This window comes from Pimephales promelas, chromosome 15, assembly GCF_988280905.1.
Source record: "Pimephales promelas chromosome 15, fPimPro1.hap1.1, whole genome shotgun sequence".
In the NCBI taxonomy this organism is placed as follows: domain Eukaryota; kingdom Metazoa; phylum Chordata; class Actinopteri; order Cypriniformes; family Leuciscidae; genus Pimephales; species Pimephales promelas.
The window spans coordinates 9,166,380-9,187,767 of NC_142783.1; the positions used below are offsets into that span (position 1 = coordinate 9,166,380).

The 21,388-nt window shown below is 39.5% G+C and overlaps 1 protein-coding gene across 3 annotated transcripts in view; it reads right to left on the reverse strand.

Annotated features, from left to right (window-relative positions):
- kif6 (kinesin family member 6) overlaps window positions 1–21,388 on the reverse strand; it is a 445,971-nt gene that overhangs the window by 416,095 nt on the left and 8,488 nt on the right. For all 3 annotated transcript variants that reach the window (XR_016146642.1, XM_089120092.1, XM_089120091.1), the window contains exons 3-6: window positions 20,366–20,440; window positions 17,260–17,407; window positions 16,978–17,087; window positions 15,874–16,003 (exon numbers count right to left, since the gene is read on the reverse strand). Coding sequence is in view for 2 of the 3 variants with exons in the window: in XM_089120092.1 (XP_088976218.1) it covers window positions 15,874–16,003; window positions 16,978–17,087; window positions 17,260–17,407; window positions 20,366–20,440 (463 nt within the window). In the remaining variant the exon portion in view is untranslated. The remainder of the gene's footprint in view (window positions 1–15,873; window positions 16,004–16,977; window positions 17,088–17,259; window positions 17,408–20,365; window positions 20,441–21,388) is intronic.

Here is a 21,388-nt window from a genome sequence, read left to right on the forward strand (position 1 = left end):
TCAAAATTTACTGTCCTCCCGTCTTTGAAACGAAACGTACGTACGTTTAGATGTAATTTTATATATAGTTATGTTTATTTAATATAATTTTAAAAAGAAGCATAAACACAACGAGGGGTGTCTGTTTCATCTGTTTTTGTGACTAACGTTTCTTTATTCTAACCATGGAGTATAAAATTCAATAAATTCTCGGTATTGCATTGCATTGGACTCTACGATCGGCGGAAGTTATCGAGCATCCTTAATCCTTCACCGGAAATACCGCCGTGCATACAGCCCATTGGAGTGTAACTGGAAAAATTAGAAGTTTTTTGCATTTCGTGGAGAGAGAGCACGATTGCGTACAGAAAGGCTTTAAAAACTAGATCTGCTTATTTTTCAAGACTTTTAGAAGAAAACAAACACAACCCTAGGGATTTATATGAATTTGTAAGCTCCAACACCAGACGTTTGCAAACAGCACAGCAAAAAATAATTTACGAACTTGTTTACTTACAAGATTGATTATATTTGAGAGAAAATTATAACTATGCAACCATCTACTACAGTATCGCATCAGACAGTGGATTTAGTCTCCCTGAGGAAAAATTCCATTCATTCATTGCTATAGGAGAGGAATTGTCTAAACTCGTTAAATCATCTAAATCAACAACATGTACTGTATGTTAGACCCTACACCGACTAAGCCAGTGGTTCTCAAAGTGGGGTCCGCGGACCCCTGGTGGTCCGCGAGCTAAAGCCAGGGGGTCCGCGAAATAATTTACAACCTAACGTTTTTTTTTCCATGCTATATGAGTCATGTTTTCTTTATCATCTGAAAACATGCTGTTTATTCCTAAGTAACGTATATAAAGCATTTAACATAAAACAATACAAAGTAGACACTTAAAGTTTTCTATAGATAGATAATCTATGTCTTTGCGTCAAGTAGACTATTCGCTGCTGTTGATTTTGCGGGACGTGCGCCAGAAAGGAGACGACGGCATGATCCCGCATCCGGTTCTTTTCTGTATTTTTAAAAGGCATGACATTTTGTAGTCATTTATAATGTAGCCTATACACAAATAAAAAAATGGACACTTTACCGTTTCGGATGATGCACTCTTGCCTTATCTATGACCATAAATAAGAGTATTCCTGTTTCCACTGCTGAGGAAAAATTCCCATGTAATTGCGCCCCGGCGTCTCGCGTGCGCGCACAATAGTCAGTTCTAGCACTGCTAGATTTGACATTAGAAGTCTGATCATTATCAAAATAAAAGTGCATAGTGACAGGGCCGTACCCACAACTGAGGTTGCAAGGATGCACATCGCGATGATACTGACCTTCTCGTCTGAAGTGCTTCAGCAGACTAACAACGATAGCTCGTCAATGTCAAAATGTTTGAGTCGAAGTGAACTCAAAGTTCCCCGCACGACGTTTCAGTCAACGGTCATAAAGTGCGAGATAAGATGTAGGCCTTAATTAACAAACAGCTGTTTTAGATAAAAGTTTAAAAAAAACTTCTGAAACAATCAGTCTGCAAAGTATTAATCAAGCTCAACTTTAACAAAGGAAAAAGCAGGTCAATAGAAACATACTGTGCCCATGAGATTAACATTATGGATTCATATATTTAACATATACTGTATGTTTTTTTTAGCTAATTACAGTAGCTCAAATTAACAACGCATGCACCTATAAAAACATAATGCCATTATCATTGTATTTATAGGCTTATGGGCTTTATTTGTGTGCAGAATAGGCCTAATTATTGAAACATTTCTCTTTTAAGGCCATTCCTGATTGGAGGTGATTGTGTTTCGTGACATCTTGACAAAAAAAAAAAATGTATGCCACTGACTGACATGCTTCTACTAAATCTATAGTTATCCAATTGTGGGGCCTTAAAACACCTTAAAATGCACATGTGTAGATCAAGAACATCAAAAATTCCTAAGTGAGGGATCCTAAGTGATTCCTAGCAAGATCACTTTCGTTACCTCAGTAGGCTATTTAGAAATTCCTGCATAGTACCCTGGGTGGAGACCATTCATTTTGTGCAAAAATATTTCATTTGCCGCTCACACATTAACTTTGTGCTCAATAACTGTTATAAATATGAGGGGGGTCCTTGGAATTTTTTTTCCCCTGAAAGGGGTCCCTGGCACCAAAATGTTTGAGAACCCCTGGACTAAGCTACTAAAAGTGATGCTTCCAGAGGTCATAGATTCTCTTCTTAATATCACTTTTTCATGGATATGTATTGAAAACTTTTAAGCTGGCTATTATTAAACCTCTTATTAAAAAATAAAAATAAAAATGATCCTAAACTTAAAAATGAATAGAAAATGCAGTATCCTCACATCTATGTTCCTTTTTAGAAACAATGGTATCTGCGAGGATTTCCAGTCAGGATTTAGACTGTATCCACATCAGATGGTGGACCTGCGCCTGGACCCATCCATAACACATCCCTTAAGTGCCAGCCTCATCAGCCCTGTGAAGGCCTCATCAACACGACAGCCATCGATGTCTCCATACCGGTGTGATGACTACGACTTCCAATCAGATGGAACATGATTAATATTCTGAATGTTCTAATCCAATATGACTTTTGACTTGAAATGCTGCCTGAATCATAATCATACACTGTTCGCTCGTTGGCCAGAGGAGAACTGGTCCCCGACTGAGCCTGGGTTCTCCCAAGTTTTTTTTTCTCCATTCTGTCACCTGATGGAGTTTTGGTTCCTTGCCACTGTTGCCTTGGCTTTTAACTTTCTTAGTTGGGATATTTAAAGGTTCTCTAAGCGATGTGTGAACATTTTTTGTCACATACATCAAACGTCTCCTCACTATCGGCTAGCTGCCTGTCCCCTAAACACACTGTAAAAAAACGCGGTCTCTGTAGACACCACAGGCTCCAAAAATGGCAACAAAAACAATCATGTCTCACCCGGACCACGAAACCTAACAAACAGTGTTCCAGCCAATCACTGGCAAGAAGTATTTGAGGGTGGGTCTGGGGGGTTAGTGCGCGTGCACATGAAGGGGGTGTGTGTGTGTGAAGGAGATAGAAGCATCAGAGGGAAGTTTGAAAAATGGCCGACACACGACCAAATAGACGTCGATCTGAAGAACAAATTAAAAAGAAGAAGGAGTCGGATAAAGAACGTGCGAAGTTCCGAATTTACATTGGTAGCAAAGCTTTTGAACGATGGCGAGAACTCCGGTGGCAGAAGGGCTTCCAGTCCGACATTCAGGTTGCTCTGTTTTTGCTGGACAGGTGGGTAACGTTAAATTGTTTTTTTTTTCTTCTAAATTGACGCTTTATGTTCGCCAAACCCACACAAGGATATAATTAGCTAGAAGTATGCACGTTCACAATTATTTCAGGAAGCACGGAAGGGAGGGGGAGGAGATGAGATGCGGCGGAGGGAGGGTCTAGTGTTGTGTCCTGTTAATAACTGTTAGTGAAGACAGAGGGCGCTAGTGAGTAGACAGGGTGAGTTGGTGAAAGTAAAAAAGGAGAAGAAGAATAAAGTTGTATACAGTGGATTACATGTCTCTCGGCTCGTGTCTAAATACTTGACAAAATACCACATCTTTGGCGACGAGGATGGCTATTAATGTGCCTTTACCTACACCGTTCATGCCTTGCCCAGGCGAACCTGCTATTCCCTTCCCTACATGGCTGAAAATGTTCGAGAACTATATGTTAGTAATCGATGCCGACGGGGAAAAGTGGCCAGAGGCAAGAAAGCGTGCTGTTCTTCTCCATGCACTTGGCACCGAGGGGCAACGTCTGTTTTACGCACTACCAGATACAGGTACTACATATGCTACTGCAGTGGAGGGACTCAGAAATCACTTTGTTCCTAAAGTAAATGTGATCGCGGAACGTCACAAATTTCGCCAGAGGGCACAGCGACCAGATGAGTCGATAAATCAGTATCTAGCTGCATTGCGAGAACTGGCTGCACTGTGTGAGTTTGGTGATATGGAGGAGCAAATGCTTCGAGATCAACTGATAGAGCGTGTTGCCAATACACGCGTACGAGACAGGCTTTTGTTAGAAGCGGATCTGACGCTGGCTAAAGCTACTACGCTGGCTCTGCAGATTGAGGCGGGACTACGTAACGCGAGCGTTCTCTCCGATAGTACCGCGAATGCCGCGACCTCAACGGCGGTTGCTACTGCGCCGGTGAGGGCCATACATAAACAGCATAGGAAGGCCCGCCAAAAAGAACAAAAGTCACCTCCTTCATCAATGGCGCCTACCACTAGTCGCCGCTCATGCTACCGTTGTGGATCTACCAGCCACCTAGCAAATAAACCCTCGTGCCCGGCTGTTAAAGTGACGTGCAATTCGTGTGGAAAACTGGGACATTTTTCCAAAATATGTCGTTCCGGACAAAAGGAGGTGCGTGAAATAGTGATAAACGAACTGACAGTGCTTTATATGACTGATACTGTGAGAGATAAAATTCTCTGTACTGTGCAAGTGAACGCAAATGGTCATTGTCATGACGTTGAGCTAATAGTAGACACAGGTTCATCAGTCTCTATTATTCCAGAGAGCACACATCAGACTTTTTTTCCTACATGTGAACTTTCTGAGCCTGCAGTGAACCTGTTCACATATTCAAAAGAGAAAATACCCGTTAAAGGGTGTATGACTGCCACAGTTAATCATGATGGGCGTTCTACTAGAGGCTCATTCATAGTGGTAAAGTCGGGCACTGCTCTATTAGGACTAGACCTATTTGTGGCATTGCACATGCGTATTGAGGGCACAAAAGTCGTTACAGCTGACAGCTCGGAGGATCCTGTTGCACAGAGGGCACCTACTGTACCAATCACAATACCACAGATGGCACCTGAGATCCAGGTACAGGAAATCGGCTGTGCAAAGGGATTTGTGCACAAAATTCAACTCAAACCAGAGGCTGTGCCAATACAACAAAAACTCAGGAGACTTCCCTTCTCAGTGAGGCAGGCCGTGAGTGAGGAGCTCAAAGATCTACAGGAAAAGGGTGTCATAGAACGCATCGATGCATCTTCATGGGTCTCCCCAATTGTGGTTACGCGAAAAAAAGACGGAGGAAAACTGCGCATGTGTGTTGACCTCAGAGAACCTAACAAAGCCATTGTAAGTGACTGTTACCCGTTACCACACATGGACGAGCTATTCTCTGAACTTAGAGGGGCCACAGTCTTTTCTACCATTGACCTGGCCTCTGCCTACCACCAAATGTTACTGCACCCAGACAGCCGTGATATAACTGCATTTATCACACATGATGGTCTTTTCCGTTTCTGTCGGGTCCCATTTGGCCTTGCTTCAGCTCCATCAGCTTTCCAGAAGATGATGACGACCATACTAGCAGGCATACCAGGAGTACAGGCATACTTAGATGATGTGATTTGCTATGGAACCACTCAACAGCAGCATGATGCCAACCTACAGAGGGTGCTGCATGCCTTGAACGAGGCAGGACTTAAGTTAAACATGCAGAAGTGCAAACTTAACCAGACTTCCTTGCGGTTTCTAGGCCACACCATATCCAAAGAAGGGCTTCATCCAGATCAAGATCAGATCAAAGCTGTGGCCAATGCACCTGCCCCACATGACATACCCTCGCTGCGATCCTTTCTGGGCCTGGCATCATGGTACAGTAAATTTATTCCTGATTTTTCTACCGTTGTTGAACCGCTTCGTCAAACACTCAGGGAGTCAACAGAGCGGCAGTTCAACTGGACGGCTGAGGCAGAGAATAGTTTCACAGACATTAAGAGACTGATTGTTGGTAGCCCTGCCCTAGCACTATACGACCCTGAACTACCTACATATGTAACTACAGATGCCTCTGATTATGGGCTAGGTGGTGTACTTAGCCAAATTCATTTAGATAACACAGAGAGAGTCGTGGCGTTTGCATCCAGAACACTTTCTCCGGCTGAAAGAAAATATTCCACTGTGGAACGTGAAGCACTGGCATGCGTGTGGGCAGTAGAAAGGTGGAGAACATATCTATGGGGACATCACTTTGTGTTACGCACAGACCATCAAGCACTTACTACCCTGCTCACATCCAGGGGTACTGGCCGGGCTGGATTGCGAATTGCAAGGTGGTCTGCAAGATTACTTTGCTTTACATACGAAGTTGCTTACCGCCCTGGAAAACTGAATGTAACTGCCGACTGCCTGTCCAGGCTTCCACTAGCCACAACAGGAGAAGATGAAGTAGAACCGGACATAGTAGCGACCGTTTACATGGAGTCTTTGCATGCCATATCCTTGTCGGAGTTCACCGCCGCATGTGACTCTTGTCCGGAACTGACTCAATTGCGACAGCAAATACAGAAAGGCTGGCCAAAATGCAGAAAGAACGCAAGAAACGAGCTGATTTCATACTTCAATGTACGAGACGAACTGGCTGTAGACAAAACACTTGTCATGAGAGGTACTGACCGGTTGATTGTGCCCACATCACTGCGATCCAAAGTGGTAGACTTGGCACATGAGGGGCACCAGGGAGTGATACGCACTAAACAGAGACTGCGAGAACTGTATTGGTGGCCACAAATGGACAAATATGTACAGAGTAAGATTGTGTCCTGTGTGTCATGCCAATACAATGACAAGACAGTGAAGACTGCACCTGCACCACTTACACCCGTCAAATTGCCAGATGGACCATGGGAAAAGGTGGCCATTGACATAACCGGTCCTTTTGAACGTGCTACATGGGATTGTCGTTATGCTATCACTCTCACAGACTACTACAGCAAATGGCCAGAAGTGGCATTCGCCTCTACAGTCACAACAGAGGTGATTACCCGTTTTTTAGCTACAGTGTTCAGTCGTGAAGGAAATCCGACCTACCTAGTCTCTGACAATGGATGTCAATTCACTTCCCACGAATTTGCAAACTTTCTGAGAGAGAGAGAGATAAAGCACCTGCGCTCCAGCGTCTACTATCCAAGAGCCAATGGAGCGATTGAGAGATTCAATAGGGTATTAAAAGAGTGTCTCCAGACGGCAGAAAGAGCACACAAGCCGTGGAAACAAACAGTGACAGAATTCTTACAGATTTACCGAGCTACACCGCACGCTACTACAGGAGCGACTCCATTTGAGTTGCTGAGAAATAGGAAGATGCGCACTAAACTGAATATCTTTCCTGTCTCACACAAAATGACATCACACAAGCAAGTCAAAGAAACTGTAAAACAAAATCAACAAAACAGTAAGGAGTATACAGACAAAAAGCGAGGAGCAAAAGTGCCCACCTTCAAAGTGAATGATGTTGTGCGAGTCAGGAGACCGGAACACGTTTACAAGGGGTCTTCCAAATACACCGAACCTCTGACGATCGTAAAGAAGGTTGGACCAGGTACTTATCTTCTCAGCGACGGTCGGAAATGGAATGCCTCAAAACTGGCACGTTTCCCAAAGGAGGCTCTAGCTTGCACCAGTGAGAACAATGAGACTACACTGGATGGTCTCACCGTGACAGAGAATGTGCATGTTGGGCAAGAACCAGGCCCTAGACGCACACTCAGAGTCCGTAACCCACCTAGGTGGTTAAAAGACTTTGAGAGATGAATACTGAAGTGTGAACTGTGCAAATTGAAGTATATTTATATCAGATTGTTTTACACATACTGTTCTGTGATGTGTGAAAATGTCATACTGTTTTGAGGTCTGAGTTATAATTGCTAATAGCAGAATAACCTTAATTTCTGTTAAATTTAAATTTAGGTTTCGGGTGCAATCCTTAATGTAAGGGTTATTTTACAGCGGTTGCGGGTACCCTGTTTAAGTGACTAATTCCTTTAAGAAAAGGGGAAATGTTGTGTCCTGTTAATAACTGTTAGTGAAGACAGAGGGCGCTAGTGAGTAGACAGGGTGAGTTGGTGAAAGTAAAAAAGGAGAAGAAGAATAAAGTTGTATACAGTGGATTACATGTCTCTCGGCTCGTGTCTAAATACTTGACAAAATACCACATCTAGCTAGCCTCCGATTTGTTTGAAAATATTCCGAACGTCAACAACCCCCAGGATCGCTCAGAGAACCTTTAATATTCTACAATTTTAATAATCTGACTTTCTTAAGCTGGACAATGACACAATTTTCTTCTAGAAACAAACTTTTTTGTATTATTTTCATGTTATCACTGTGGAGCTGCTTTGACAATCCGTATTGTAAAAAGCTCTATATAAATAAAGGTGACTTGACTTGACTTAAAGACCTCAATCTCTTACAAGAAAATGTTACAGTACATATTATCAGTGGTGGAAAGTAACTAATTACAAATACTTTCGTTACAGTACTTGAGTAGATTTTTTCATTTTTTCTACTTTCTTGAGTATAATTAAATTGTGGTACTTTTACTCTTACTTGAGTAAAATAAAAATAAAGTATTCAACTTCGCTACATTTATATTTCATAAAAAGTACAAAGTACTTTGACAAAGGTGCCGACCTATTTTCTACTGACAGTCTATGGTGCCGACGGAGCAACAGCGCAAGTTGCGATTTGACAGACACATTTCAAAACAACTGTGGTGGAGCCCTGCGCTTCAGCCAATAACAGACATATCTGAAGCAATTCAGCCAATAACAGACAGGTCTGATTCGGGTGCAAAACCAATCAAAACCTCCAGTTTGGCTGGGGGGCGGGGGCGTTCAAACCGCCCTTTGACATTTCAATCACTGGCGCTCGTGTTTGAATCAGTACAGTAGCGCTACCGCTAACGTTTCAATATGTCAGTGACTGTAAGTGAGTATTTTGCTCATATTTAATTATGACAACTACTGAAATGGGTCACACCATTTATAATACCAGAGCACTGAGCAGTTGAGGTAAATAAAAAAGATCGGCTCAAACATGCATGGACGCGGTTTGCAATGGACAGAGCAAGAATGTAAGTGTCTAAAATACATGCACACAGTTCAATTAATGGTAAAGCTTTCCCTGTTTAACAATACATTTAAACTAAATATACGAAGCAAACTTTTTACAAAGCTGAAAAAACAGTGAAATATGATCGCATGATTAATCTGTCTATCAGATGCGTGTAAAAGTGTAGTTCGTTCCTATAGCAACAGTGGGCTCACACTCACAGCACATTTTCGGTTGGCTACGATGAAAAAAAGATCATTTAATTTAACATGTTAATCATACCCCATTAATAAGTTGTTTTCTTTATTTTTTTTGTTGTTTTTTTTACTTTGTACTGTTTTATTGTTTTTCATACCTTTTTAATCGGACCTCTCAATTAACCTTCTTTGCTTTCAATTATAAATGATTTAAATCAAAACATTAAAATTACCTTACCTACACTTCCTTTTCAAAATTAGTAATAAAAAAATTGCTCTTGACAACAGAGGAAGCTAGTAGTCTATATGTGGAGCACTTTTATCATTGATGGATGCACTTTTTTGGGCTTCAAATTTTCTCCAGTCATTCACTGCCATTAAAAAGTTTGGAAGAGCCAGGCCATTTTTTAATATAACAATGATTGTATTCGACTGAAAGCAGAAAGTCATATCTTCTAAGATGACTTGAGGGAGAGTAAATCGTGGGCTAATTTAAATTTTTGGGTGAACTATCCCTTTAAAGTCATACATCATTCTTTTGAAAATACCTGACAGTTTGATAAACTCAGATATATTATAGCTATTATATGTTTGTCTTCATGTTTCATCAGTCAAAACATCACTATTTGCAAGTTATTATATCCATATAAGGCATTTCCTGAAATGTGTAAGTTTAATACTTCTATGCATCAGTACTGGGCCTTCAGTATGAATGAAACAGATGACATGAGAGTTGTTTAGTGCTCCATTTCGCTATCATCTCCCTATTTTGGGTAAAAAATAGAAAAATACTAAAGTACTTTGTAACGCAGTTACTCGAGTAGTTTTTAAGCAAACTACTTATTTACTCTTACTTGAGTCATATTATATTTCAGTACTTCTACTTGTACTCCAAGTACATTTTTACTTAAGTAGCAATACTTTTACTTAAGTACAATTTGTCAGTACTCTTTCCACCACTGCATATTATAATGCTGTCAAGCTTACAGGCTTTCCAAACTGATCATCTCACACTGCAGGACAGCACACAACACTCTTGAGACCATTCCTTTGCTGGTGCTAAGCAGAGTTAACGGCTCAGACCTCATCCTCGGCCATTCCTGGCTCATTAAACATTCTCCTGTGCTGTCCTGGTCTACAGATCTGTGTCTGGGGAAATAAATGCTTCCATAGCTGTCTACAGTTTGCTCAACACCTTCATCCCTCTCAGCTGGTGACAAGCTCTCTCCAGTGTACTTGGCGTGTCAGCACACACAACGGCTGCAACTACTGTGTGGTCTCCCTAGTGGACCAGCACGACAACCGTCTGGATTGAGCCAAGTAGGGACATCTCTATGGGGTCTTCAAGTGGGCACCTTCCGTCCTCAGTGTTTCGTCGACTAGCCCACGACACCTCAAGTGGGCTCGACAGTGACTCTGCTATTCCAGAGTCACCCCTCCGTCCCCGACTCAACTCAGCCCAGCTTACTGACCTCTACATCCCTCCTGCTGCTGAGACCTAACCACAATCTTACAATCTCTCCACAACCCAACCATATGCGCCAACCTGTTTGACTAAGGCTGTCAAGCCCCACTGGTGCGTTCATGCAGTTTCAGTGGCAACGGTTCCGTATGGTTCCGTATTTTTTAACTTCACTGGTTTTAAATATAGAACACCTTTTTCATGGAACGTTCCAAATGTTATACAACCATTTAAAGGCAATTAACAAGATGTCAAGTCAAGTCTATTTATATAGCGCTTTTCACAATATATTGCATCAAAGCAGCTTCACAGTATCAATCAAAACATAATAACAATGTTGGTTTCTTAGTGGAAAAACATCCACGTTTGGTAGAGCTGATCAAGGGTATTACTTAATTAACTTAAATATCCCCAACTGAGCAAGCCAAAGGCAACAGTGACAAGGATATATCACATGGAAAAAAGCAAACAAAAGTTAAAAAAAAAAAACAAAACAAAAAAAACAGACACACGGGTAACATCCACTGATGAGTGCTTTCCAGCTTTAGATATCAACTCTTGAATTTCACTGTCACTGCTTTGTGATACTGCTATTTGGGTAAGGTCTACTGGCAGATTACATGTTTGATCAGTGAAGTTGGCAACAGTTGTGAGGAAAAGCAAGTCAGATGGTTTATTGGCTACTTGGTCTCGAGACAACACATCTGGAACTACATTGCACTGCCCTTTTCTGTATTTTACGGTAAAATGGAAGCTTTGCAAACGAATTGTCCAACGAATAAGACGTGACGATGGTTTTGGATGTTGAAAGGCCCATGTTAAGGCAGCATGATCCGTTACAACTTCAAATGGGCTTCCTTCCAAGTATGGTCTCCACTTTTCCACTGCCCATACCACAGCTAGGCATTCTTTTTCGGAGACAGAGTATGCCTTCTCAGCTCCTCTGAGTAAGCGAGAGGCATACGCAATGACATGTTCCTCTCCTTCTACCTCTTGAGTGAGAACTGCTCCTAGACCAATGTCACTGGCATCCGTCTGAACACGAAAAGGCTTAGTGAAGTCAGGGGTTATCAGTACCGGTGCTTGTACCAAGTCTTGCTTGAGAATGTCAAATGCCTGTTGACACTGGTCATCCCAAGACCATTTGACGTTCTTTTGTTTTAAAAAGTGCAAGGGCGCTGCTTTCTCTGAAAACTGGGGTATTAACATGTGATACCAGCCTGCTAATCCCAAAAATCTTTGCACCTCTTTGACATTTTGTGGTACTGGGAAGGACTTTACTGCAGTAACCTTAGTTGGGTCTGTAGTCACTCCTTTTTCTGAAACAACATGCCCAAGAAACCTTATGGAATTACGAACGAGGTGACATTTCTTTAGGTTGAGAGTAAGGCCAGCTCTATGGAGACATGCAAGAACTTGATGCAAATGTTGCAGATGTTCAGAGATGGATTTGGAATACACAACAACATCGTCAATATACACCATGCAATATTTTCCTTTGATTTCTCGTAGCACATGTTCCATTAATCTCTGAAACGAAACTGCAGCATTTTTCAGCCCAAAAGGAAGACACGAGAACTCGTATAACCCTGTCGATGTTACAAACGCAGTCTTCTGTTTACTGTCTGACTCCATCACTAGTTGCCAGTAACCACTCTTAAGGTCGAGAGTGCTAAAGACTGTAGCTCCATGTACTGACTCGAGGATCTCTTGAATTTGAGGCATAGGATAGGCATCTAAGAGGGTTTTAGAGTTTAGACCTCTATAATCAATGCATAATCTGGACCCGCCATCTTTTTTCGGTACTACCACTACAGGAGCAGCCCAAGGAGAGGTGGATGGTTGGATAACTCTCTGTTTTAGAAGCTCCCGTACTTCTGACTCAATAAACTGTTGTTTTTCTCTAGAAACCCGCTACGCACGCCGTCGCACTGGAATCTCATCCGTAGTTATGATACGGTGCTTCACAATACTAGTCCGCCCGATTTCCTGGGTACATACTGACGGCCAGCTTAGCAACAATTCTTCCAACTGTTTCTTCACATGGGTTTCAGTGTCTGCTGCTTGCAAGTTGTTGTACTTGCTGTCTAGATTCGTTATTGCCACCAGGAGAAGGTATTGCAAGGCAGAAGTGTAGTGAAGGGTATACACTGTGATGAAGGAAGGGAAAAGAGTTGGCCTCCTCAACTCCTTCAGTAGGTAAGCTGTACTGAGCCTTGCTAAAGTCCAGTATCATTCTACTCTCAAGTAAAAAATCAATGCCAAGGATAATCGGTACCGTCAGATCAATATCGCGCATGATGTAAATGGTCAAAGGCAGTACTTGTTCTTGCACTTCACATTTCCAATTTACCTTCCCCACTGCAGTTTGACTTTGTCCATTTGCCAACAGAAAAGATTGACCTTCGCTTGATTGATACGGTTCTTGCCAGCATAACTGTTTCCACAAGGACTCTTTGATCAACGAGAGGGTACTTCCTGTATCAATAATGGAGACGACATACCTGCCTTGTAGGACTATTGGAATGGCGATGTTCTTATAATTTTGCAATGATACTGTTGCTGGCAGGCTTGCATCACTTGATTACTTGCATAAGGAGATTTTCGTTGACGCTCCGCAGCGGCCGTTTTTTTCCTCTGCTCCTTACCATTAGCTTGACTCCAGTACCTCTTAGACTCATCGAAGTCTCGCTCGATTTGAGTTCCTATCCGAACCAGATCCTCCACATCTTTGATAGTCCCTCTTAACAGACTAGCCAGTCGAGGATTGCAGTTTCGTAGAATTGCTTGAACTATTTCCTTCTCCGTCATCTCTTTTCTCCATCTAAGGCATAAAGCTCTGTAATGAAAAGCTCTGTTTCTTCGTTCAGCCCTCCACCAATCCTTGGCAGTTCCTTTTAGCACAGCCGTAAGGGAGGCCAAAATCTCTTCTTCATTCAATGGACGTACAGCAAAATACTCCTCACACTGCTCAACGAACACCACAGGATCATCTTCCTGAGAATTAGTAAACTAGGGAATTCAAGTTTTACTGGAGGATAGTATTGTAATGAAGACTGATTACTTTGAGCAGACTGCTCAATATAGGTAGAGTTGCTGGGCTTTGCAACAACTGGGGTGGATGAATAAGGTATTATGGATTGAAACCTATGTTCCAATTGGCGATCTCTTCTCTTTAAGCAGTCAACCATGGATTGCCCCAGATCCTTCACTAACATCTCTAGCTGTTTTTTCACCCTTTCACATTCACGTTGCACCAGATGTGACATTTTATCCTCCAGCTTCCTACATTGTGTCTCCAACTCCACTACTGAAACTTTTCCACTTACGTCATTCTGTAAATGTGTTAAATGTGCTTCTAAGGAGATGAAACGTGCGTTTAGCATAGAGTTTGTAGTCGATGATTGACTGTCAGACTCGACAGTCAATGGGGGTGGTGGAGGAGGAAAATTGAGCTCTTCATCAGAGTCATTATCTTCAGCTCTTTCACTTTCTTCATCAGAATTAATATATAAATCACTAAAAGTGGTAATCAGGTCTCTCATTGGCTCTCTTCATGCATGAAAGGACCCTGCTGTGAGATCTATTTGGGGAGTTTCACTAGCCATGACAGACTCTTGTAGATTACCAAAATATGACTTTTTTTTTTTTTTTTTTTTGAGTGTGAGATTGGAGTTCTGAAAGTCTGAAAAAAAATAGTCTTAGAGTCCCTGATCAGGCACCATTATGTAACTTACCAACTGAGAACTTTCATAGACTAAAATTAATTTTAACCAGACTCAGAACACTCAAACCAAGTCCAAACACCAAGGTAAATGCAAACATATTTATATCAGATAAGTCACACCACATCATACAATTAGTGAGTCATGAGTCAACAAGTGAAGGTATACATGTCTGTTTTCTGGTTTGGTCCCAGATAAGAGTAAAAGGTCCAGTAGTTCAATTCAAACCCTAGGTTTCCTTAAATCCATTTTTATGCTTTGGGTACGTTGCAATAATGGTGTCCTTGCAGCACTCAAACATCCCAGATCTCTGTTGATCCAATATGTCCAAAGAGGATATTGGCATAACCAAATAGTAACTCAATAAGACACAGTACAGCATAGAAAGGAAGATGTCTCAATCCCGTAGCGAAAGAAAGTTAACTCTGTGGACGCGGTATGTCCGAGGAGTCCTTTTGGATGAGCTCAAAACAACAGTTTCTCAACCCGGACTCTAAACATAAGGTTAGCGGAAGGAGGCCATGCTTCTCTCCAAGCAAACATACCCCAATTCTTCTTCTCTCTGTTTTTTATCCAGAGGAAGAGAAGTCTGGAGAGCCCCCTAGAGCATAGTAGTAGTACTACTCCTCAAGACCAGAGTAACTGCTCTAAAGGCCGTTACACCCTTGACTCTTTGTACCACTATTGCTTCTTTTAATAAATCCACACATGGATCCAAACTTCGCTGACTCATCGTTACAGATACCAATAGAGAGCTGAATTCAATTTTACATTCAAACTGATGTCCTCAAGTTATATTCATGCACAGTTCAGTCGTAGAAATAAATGACATCAGCAAAACCTTTCGCATGTTGAAGTGATATGGGAACAGGCACACTCAACTCCAAAAACGTTTATGAGTGCGGGTAATAAAGAATCAAATAAAGATGAAAAACCGCACTCTCTAGTTATATCTCATATCTTTTTTATTATTACCATGTCCACACAGACGCGTTTCAGCCTATGCCATTGTGGATATAACTAGAGAGTGCAGTTTTTCGTATTTATTTGTTTATACGTGATGTCAAAAATATTCTGTAATTAATATTTTCTGTTTTAAGTCTTAAAATATTTCATGCAAGTAACACAGTTACAGCATATGATTATAACACTATTTGTGCTCCGTTCACCAAGCTCCGTGAGAGAGCAGCCAAACAAGAATGACCTTTCCTATGATCAGCTAATCATTAATTCAAGTGAGCAATAAGGCTAAAAAAGCAATCATTTCGATACTGGCCTGTGAAGCGGCTCTGTGTGCACATACCCTGCTGTGATACAAGACTGCTGTTATTATCCTACATAGGAAAAGCAATTTGGAAAATGGATGGATGGGTAGATTTCTGCTATTGATTTTGGAGATATCTAATAAGTCAAATCTCCCAAATGTAAACACATTTTGTACACACTTAGAATAATTGAATTAGTTGGCAATCCTAAACAGTGACTAAACTTTGGATAAAAGCATCTGCTAAATGAATAAATGTAAATGAACTGAACATGGCCAAAGAGTATGATGCCAATAGAGAGCTGAATCAATGTTTACAATCTGATGTCCTCACCTCTGCAATCATACGATTCGTGTCTCCTAAAAAAAGCAAATCCAAAGCTTCCTCTTCATTGGCCGACTGTTGCAACGACAGGTTCTTGAGGTGAATGTTCTGGTCTGAGTCTTCCATTATTGTCACCCTCCTAAATCAATGACAAAACATTAAGATGAGCAAACAGAGTAAATGCGAGAGTGAAAAGTAAGTATTGCTCAAATCATAAACCTCAGCCGTGTAGACTGCAGGGCCAAAGACATACTCCACACAATCGCATGCAATCCTTTAATCAGTGGACATATAATGTACAAAATATTATTGGGTTACATTACTGGGTTTACTGTCTTTTACATGTTAATATAATAGAAGTTAAGCTCATCATCTGTGGCATTCTGTCAACAATGCTTAAAACTTGTACTGAAGCTCAAACATTCATGAGGGTGTGGAGTGAGAACAGAACCAGAAGGAAGGGAAGAGTTTAATAAACTAATAATCTAAAATTATTATTTCTTTATTTTATGTATAAGTGTCTGCGTTACAACAAAAACTAAGTCATCTATTGTGACAAGAGCTCACATGAGGCTAAAGGATAAACTAAACAACATGAAAAAGTAAGCAACTCTATTGAAACAAAACAAAACAAAAACAAGCAAAATTCAAGGTCTGTTAGTTTCTTAATCATTGAACAAAGCAAAGCTGGATACCAATTCAATCAATATATTTGAACTTTTTTCTTTTAGTTTTGAAAACTAACATGAAATCAATAAAAAAAATTGCTCAGTTAGCCGGTTGGTTTTAATTTATACTGTAAACAATCTTTTTTTTTTTTTAACTGCACAGAAATAAAAAAAGATGAACAAAGATATGGATGAATAAACAGAGAGGTAGAAGCAAAAAGAGAGAGAAAAAGTGAGAAGCAATAATGCTAGTATAACAGTGACAGTGGATTTAAACTGCCATTGTATCTTTAAAGTTCAAATTGTGTGCTCAGAAGTGGGCATTGTCTATTTTCAAAGTAGTTTGTTTCATATCACAATAGATCAGATCTGATATAATGAAGAGTTAAGTTAATCTACAATTATGAGAATTGAAAGTGAACAAGTGTCAAAAACAGAGACTGACGGTAAGTCCTCCAGGCGAGATGCTTCATGTTGGGGATTGAGCAGATCATAGCCGGCCTCATTGTAGATTTCCAGGTAGGAAATGTGGGTTGTATAGACCATACTGCTGTCCTGCAAACAGATAAACAACTATTTTAATAAAGTACAAAAAAACAGATCAATTATTAACTAAAAACTAATATATTACTACCAGTTGAATAACAGAATGCTTTGCATACATATTTGCCAGCCTTCACCATCTAAATCCATGGTTCCAGCATGACATTGGAAAATGTCTACTGACCTTGCAGATATGATGATAAAGGTAAGAAAGAGTTCTGGGAATGATCCCTCTGTCATTATAATGCTCTGCACCTCCAGTGATTGTAAAGGTCTTCCCACTTCCGGTCTGGCCATAGGCAAAGATGGTGCCATTATAACCTGCCAGTACACTATCAAAAGATTATCAAAACACTATCAAAAGGTTCTCATGACAGGTTTCTAAAAAAAATTACAAAACTTAATAAAGCTGTGACATTCTCAGGAAACTATTGCTAACTGTGCTATTTGTGTGTTATGTGTCACTATGAATATGTGTAATACAAAATGTGCATGTACCTATTCATCACAATTATATTTGAATCATTTTATGGAATATTTTTTCACTCAATTTTTTAATTAAAAAATTATGTTTTTCATGTTTCAATATTTTTTTTTCTGTAATGCTTTGGCTCATAAAGCATTTTGCCACTTATGAAAAAAAAAAAAATAACAGAAAATGTTGTTGGCGGAGAACTATAATAATGTTATACAATATTATTAGCTAGTTAAGGACATTTTTGCACTGATTATCAACACTGTAACATTTAAACCCCGGAACATTTTGCAAACATCATGCTTTAATAATTTTATTTTTAAATTATAGATAATAAACAACAAAATAGAGTGATACTCCCAGAGTTTACTACTTCCGTTTTTGTACTCCAACATACACCTCTCGTACTTTGACCTTAAAATGAGGGGATCTGAATACTTTTCATGTTGTTTTCCTTTGCCATAACAAATAATGACAAATCTATGTACAAAAACAGTAATTGTTGCCCTGTAAATGCAATGAATTGCTGTAGACAAAACCGTGTAATACTGTAAAATAAATACAATTACTGCAGGTCATAATACTGTATTTGGTAATAACAGTACTATACTGTAAATGTTATTTATAGTAGTAGCCTTGTAAAAATACAGTAAGTGGCTGGCAAACCAGCCGCCAATATTTTACTGTAAATTTACATCAAAAAGTTTTACTGTGCTGACAAACTGCATGGGAGCTCCTCCTCCCCTTCAATCAGGGGTGAACCAGGTGGAACAAATCTTCCAGGAAATCTGAGCGTGCCAGTACCTGGCTCTGATTGTTGTCTTTAGACCGCAGTGGAAGTATCATTTATAGCACCACAAGACTAAGAAACTTTATCTTTGTCATTAAAGTGATTGTGCAAGATCAAGCCCTCCACAAAACTGTGAAGGACAGCCGGTAAGCGCCATATTGGCCATGTTTTGGTTAGATTGACTTAAGCAGTGCTAATAATGCTCTGCCTAAACACAGACTATAAACTCGTTGTCTTGATAGGATTTTTTTTGCAGTGGGATTTGTAACTTCAAATGTTGTTTGGTTTTATCAAATATGTGGGGTATAAAGGGAAAGTAAGAAAGCCAAATTCATTGTTTGACAAAGAATGTGTTTGAAATGGTAAAAAGTAATTTAAACATTGTAGAAATCTTAATTAATCTAGATAATTAAACCAATTGGTAAAAAGGTATTTTGCTAGAGATACTTGGTTAAAAGATAAGAAAAAATAAAAATTTGAAAATTGAGATACCAACCAATTTTTTTTGTTTATACCGTATAGTTTTTTACTAGGAAATTATGGCTTAGAACTAATAAATTGAATTTATTACTACTAAAAAATATTTTGTATTGCATTTGACTAAAGATACTAATTTTGATCATCTGATTTAAAATGCTGGGTATTTATCGGATAACATTTGCTTTAAGTTGGAAAACTTGTAATTATAATGACAGTAATGTGTTTATCTGAGTTAAATGTGAATTTTGTTTATTTAATTTGCCTGTCGACTCAGATAGTAACTTGTAGTTTGTCATCTCTTTTTGAGGTTTTTCACCTGTTTACTGCCCAAGAAAGAATGGTTAATAAAAGACAAACAACTGATCCCATGGCTGTTTATTGAGTGAAATCCAATTAAGATCTTCATGTGGAGGGACTGTCCTTTGTGCTGCCGCACAGACAACTTGCAAAGGTGCACCCTTAGATAGGCCTTAGATGATACCACACCCTGAAAAGAGTGGGCCTTCACTCCTAAAGGCAAAAGCAGCCTCGACATCCTCATAGGCTAGAGAAATTGCGTCTGTGATCCAGAGCGATAAACATTGAATCATCTCTATATTTCTTCACTTCCTGTCAGGACATTTGCAAAATTTACAAAAACATATCTAAATTTTGACATATGATCTCAGTGAAAAAAAAGAAAAGAAAATTTAGTTCATGCGTTCATGACCCCAATGCTATATTATTGTAATGCTCTACTTGGTGGTTGCCCTGCACGCTTAGTAAACAAACTCAAGAATGTCCAAAATTTAGTAGCTAGAGTTCTTTTCTAGAACCATAACCCGTTTCTGTCAAAAATGCATTGGCGCCTTATTAAACATTGCATACATTTTAAAATCTTGCAAATTACTTACAAACCACTAAATGGTTTAGCTCCTCGATATTTAAGGAAGCTCTTAACGAATTCTAGTCACTGTGTAGTCAACATTCAGGCCAAACAACTAGTAGACCTCAGACTTCATTGTGGGATGGGTTTACTTAAAAGGGAGCTTAAAATGAAAGTTTATGTGTGACATCAGAGAGATTAGACCCTATGTTTACTAAGGGAAATGGAGGATGTTCTAACTTGAAATTATATGATTTTACAGTCCAAATTATGTCTAATTTAGAAAGTTTGTTTCATCTAATTTTGAAAGTTCTAACTTTGTAGGTCTCACGACTGAAGTATACCCAGGCCTCTAAATGATTTTATGTCAGCATCTTAAAATGGCCTCAAAAAGATACAAGCCACATACAAGCTTTATTGTAGAGATAACAACATATACATGTGTAAGTGATCGTTCATTTAGTCTCAATTTATTTTTACTAGATGTACATACAGTAGGTGTCCTAAAGATATAGTTCAGTACATTAACTACTGGCATGTTCACATTGTGCCAAAAAAACTTAAAAAAAAATGTTTTAATAGTATACATATATTGTTTTCTCATTTTCTCTTATCTTTGTGAATTGTTTTTAAAGTATGCTTCATAAACTTTTCAGAGAAGAAAAAAAATGTCGACTCACTTATCAGCAACAGGCTTTGCAATGGTCTCAAAGATTTCCTCTTGATTAGCTGTTTGGTCAAAAACCTTCTGAAACCTGAAAAATGGAAAATTGGATAATGGAAAATGGATATTTATGACAATATAGAAAAAAAGAGACAATTTTTCTATTACATTTATCTCACCTAAATGTTTGCTCACTCATTGCGTTTTTACCAAGGGGCTTGATTTCAATCTTTGAATTAAATTGCAAAAAGTAGCAAACATTTAAACAAAATAATAAAGAGAAATAAAGAGAAGAGTTTTTGGGTAGGTCTAACACTAGTATTCAGAAATACTACAGAAACTGAATAAAGTTATCAAATGTAAAATAACACTGATAGTCTTTTAGTCCTGAGTCTGGGCTAAATTAAATACATAGGCTATTAATTCTGATTCCTTACAATTAAAGCTATATTTTGTTTTGTTGTTTTGACAACAATATTAATGACAGACACATATGGCTTTCATATGAGTCACTTTTACAGCTAGTGCATGGATCCATTACATGGTATGTCGCACTGTCATGCGTTTTTAAGGATGTTGAACACTCATGTGGTTTGTGAAATTGCGTCTTAAATAAAGCTTTAAAATTTATAATCTGTGTGGATTAATTTAGGCTACTCATACAATCTACATATGCTGTGGTGAATCAATGTTTGCAGGGGAATTTTCTGCATTATAAGTGGGAGACCTGCGGGAATTATTACAATCATGCGCAATACCCACAATCTTGCACTGAAAGCCCCAAGCCCTTTGCTAGCATCTCTTCCTTGCGTACCTTCATAGCCTGGTTGTACTTGACAGTGTAGGGTTCCAGACTAACTTTTTTCTTTATGAGCACAGTGGCCCCCTACTGAAAATTTTAGGTGCACAACCAGAAAATTTAGGAGCACACACCGTAAATCAACATACTAACCAAATATTCACATTTCTACTAATTACATTTCCAGTGTATTACTAATAAATACTTTGATAATAGATGCAGAAATTACAATGCCTTTGC